Genomic DNA, 3,832 nt, shown 5'->3' with positions numbered 1-3,832 from the left:
AAAAGCTAAAAATTAGAAGTCACAAAAAAGAATTTAAATTATGCATAAGTAATTTTTGATGATAATATTGCTGAATACTTTTTGTCTCTAATAAACAGACAAAGCTAACATTTTTCTGTAAAAACCTGTAAAATTAGATTATAAATAAACAAGCCTGTTTATTCACTGATAATAAGCCGATATATTGTTTTGTACCTTACTCAAGTAACGGACATGAATACAGTCCAGATTTTGGAAAGCACCGAAGGGCAGCCCTACAGGCCTGTTGACCCAAAAATCAACACTGTCAAAATGTTCTCACTTTAGGGGATCTTATGTCCTTGTGAGAATGTCTGGTTCTCCTTTACAACCATTGAAATGCATTAACACACTGCCCTTCACCCCACGCAGACGCATTCTCACACCCTGGATGACCACAGAGTGTTGGGCAGTAATTCAGTCACAAACGTTGCTCATTTCTGAGGAAGTAAAGCCAGGAGGAAAAATCTGAGTGGAGGAGTCTCCTCATCTACCCACATCTCATTTCATTGGCTAAGAGGCATGATGTCACAGAGTGGAAAACCCTATAAGAAGTCACACTCCCACACAGACAGCAGACAAGCTGAGAGCTCATTCACTTAGAACAAGGAAGACGGCTCTGTAAACCACTTTGTACGACTCATCATGTGCAGAGGACGCGACTCGCTGCCTATCACCTGCCTTGAAAGGTGAGATATGTGAGGATGTTATATCAGATGTTTCTTTTTTAAACAAGAGATTATGATCTTGTCGCTTGTAGAAAATACAGGATGGATTAATCTAACTGTAACTTTTCCTCCTTTTTTAACAGGGCAAAAGAGCTGAAAGCTCTGTTTGGGAGTTTGCTACAGAAGTCAGACAGCATCACTGGGCACTCAAAGAAAAGTGACAAACTGAGGTAAGACATTCATTCAGCATCTCTTTTTCAGCACTTCAGTTGAGTTCATGTGAATCCTGGATACTGTGGGAACATTTCCTAACTACTTTGTCTCTGCTTCTGCAGGTTTAATGTTGAGGAGCCTCTTAAATGGAAGGAATCATTTGACAATCTGTTGACCAGCCCAAGTAAGTCCACAAGATCACTCACACAAGTAAATGTAAATGAATAAGTTTTGAGCTTTCTATGAGATGTTAACTCTTTCTCTCCTCTTTCTCCTTTCTCCAGATGGACTGTGTCTTTTCAGAGCATTCCTGGTGTCAGAGTTCAGTGAGGAAAACATTGCCTTTTACTTGGCATGTGAAGACTACAAAGCAACTAAGCCTTCAAAACTAGCTAGCAAGGCAAAGAAAATCTATGATGAGTTCATCGGCTCCGACGCACCCCGTGAGGTAAATATCTGATAAGCAGAACTAGACACACTCTATCAAACTGCTGGTTTCTCTTATCTTGTTGTTAACTATTGATAATCAATTGACTGTTTTCCCGTCTACAGGTAAATCTCGACCATGAAACCAAAGCGATCACCAAAGAGAACATGGAGCAGCCCAGCCAGTCCTGTTTCGATGTGGCCCAATCCAAAATCTACACCCTGATGGAGAAAGACTGCTACCCTCGCTTCCTCAAATCCTCAACATACCTGGAGCTCACCAGGAAAACCAAGACGGGCTAAAAGACTGGAAGATAAAACAAATGATAAAACACTGCCCTACAATGCGACTACTTCTCAAAAGGACATAAGCTGACTGACGCACAGTGGAAACTGTCAAGTTTTAGACGGAATAAATACCTCAGTCCGAGGAGTTTTCGTGCCCGGTTGTGGAATAACTTTAGAGACCGGAGATGTCCAGAGATTCCACACTGGAGTGAGAGGTGGAAGTTGTGAGGCTGTGAGGATGAACTGACACAGGCTGACCTGCAGGCAATGTCTGCCTCTTAAGGGCAAACATGTACTGTGCATAAAAGACTGGATGAAAGACAGCATGAAGGGGATACTAAAAAAATTCTGATATGAGTTGCACAACAAAAGTACCACTAGGAGACATACTGCTGTGTAGCATTAATGCTTATTTATTCTTTATTTATTGAAAATAAATGTTTACGAAGCTAAAGTTTGCTGATTATTGAAAACTGTATGTTTTGTATTTATTTGCCTATTTTATTTTTTACATTGTATTTTTTTGAAGTATCTGGAGTACTGTATGGAAAAGTAAATGCATTGAATAAAAAAAATCATGAGAGAAAGGAACTTGTTCCAGAGGAAATTCATTTGTAGAGATGGTGGAGTTTGTTAGTCACAGTAGGAAAAAGAGAGTAGAAGGCTGGTTCGTGCTTACTGTAAATCTTACTGACTTACAGTGGCCTTGTTCCACTTCGCAGATAAGTGGTAAGATGACCCCTCATTTTCTCTGAGGTAACAGTTAATAGATGATATGTAAAAAGCGTGTGTTTGTGTAAAACCAGACTAAAGGTGGATAGATGCATAAATACATTCATTAATCACCAGAGGAAATGTCAGATACAGTCACAAACACAAGAGTCAGATTAAAGGTCCAAGTGACACATAAAAGGCAGACAGTATTAGAAGGATGCACAGAGATGTAAAACACATACAACTGAAATATTTGTGTCCTAAATCCACTGACGTCCACAGTATAATTCAAATCCATTACATTTTTTTTCCATACAAAGTTACGAGGCTACATCCAGGTTTTTCGAGAGGTTTTCATTTTATATTAAACACACACACAATCAAAGTTTCCTATGACCACTTTTTCAAAATTGGCCTGAACTTGAAATAGACTCAAGAACCTGGAAAATAAAAATAAGAAGAATGGCAGCTAAACAGCTGTTTTTAATGTATTTTTATGAGGTTTATTCCCACCAGTTAACCTCTGTTTCATTTTCTGTTGCCACGGTCACGTACACAGGAGACTCTAAGAACTGAAAGCCTGTTCTGTGAAAACTGGGAAAACTCCAAAACCGTAGAAAAAGTAGCTGCAGGCAGCAGCCGGTTCGCTTTAGTTCTTCCGACATTGCCAGGGAGAGAAATTGCCTCACACAAAATGTCACCTTGTGTTTTATTTTACATTTTGCTTGCTTAGTTAATTTTTTAAAAATTGATTAAATTATTTTAATGAACTTTGGAGGTTCTACAAGGTGGATTAAACAGAGGCTAGCTGTTTGTTTCCCATCCTAAGCTAGGCTACCCAGCTGTACGCTGCAGTTTATAGCTAGAATACCCATATGAAAAGTAGCATTAAACTTCTTCTCTATGTGAATCTAAATAATATACACTCCTATTTTGAGATGTGAAGATCATCCTAGCTTATGGCTATAGCTATATCCAGTGGCCAGTTAGCTTAGCATAAAGGCTAGAAAGATAAAAAAAAATTGCAAGCCTGGCTCATTCAAAATATACTAAATGAACACGTACACATACAGTTACTGTTTAAAGATTAAACAATCATGTAGTGCTATGTTTGCCATTCAAGAGAGTGGCATCAACAGACATTACAGGAAATATCAGATTTCAGCACCTATTCTGGTAGCATCTCCGGAAGTCATGTCAAGCTAACCTATTTACGTAAACGAGACAAGAGCTTTGATTTAAATTTTAAAGATCAGGAAATTTCTTGTATAAAGTCAACAATCCAATAAACTCTAGTGATATTCCAAAATGTTGGACTGTTGTTTAAAGATTAATAGATTTACAAGTGTGTCAACAGGCAGATTAGGCTTTCATAAAAGGTTTGAAGCTAAATGTTGTAAAATGCTAAGCCCATAACGGACGGCAAATGTGTTTGTGTCCAAAACATGAGTTCATTTTCCCGGGAAACATCTGAGTGTGAAGGATGGTCACCATGGATACAGCAG

The 3,832-nt window shown here is 38.5% G+C and overlaps 1 protein-coding gene across 1 annotated transcript; it reads left to right on the top strand.

The window, feature by feature from the left end:
• The first annotated feature begins 606 nt into the window (after nt 1-606).
• Nucleotides 607-2,141, top strand: rgs5b (regulator of G protein signaling 5b). Its single transcript, XM_063461927.1, has 5 exons — nt 607-707; nt 830-916; nt 1,022-1,083; nt 1,184-1,347; nt 1,452-2,141. Exons 1-5 carry the CDS (start codon nt 664-666, stop codon nt 1,626-1,628), a joined length of 534 nt encoding a protein of 177 aa, XP_063317997.1. The 5' UTR covers nt 607-663; the 3' UTR covers nt 1,629-2,141.
• Nucleotides 2,142-3,832: the final 1,691 nt, after the last annotated feature.

This window comes from Pelmatolapia mariae, linkage group LG18 (assembly GCF_036321145.2).
Source record: "Pelmatolapia mariae isolate MD_Pm_ZW linkage group LG18, Pm_UMD_F_2, whole genome shotgun sequence".
In the NCBI taxonomy this organism is placed as follows: Eukaryota; Metazoa; Chordata; class Actinopteri; order Cichliformes; family Cichlidae; genus Pelmatolapia; species Pelmatolapia mariae.
Note: the sequence above shows the minus strand (reverse complement) of the source record. Positions and strands in the feature narration are given on the sequence as shown.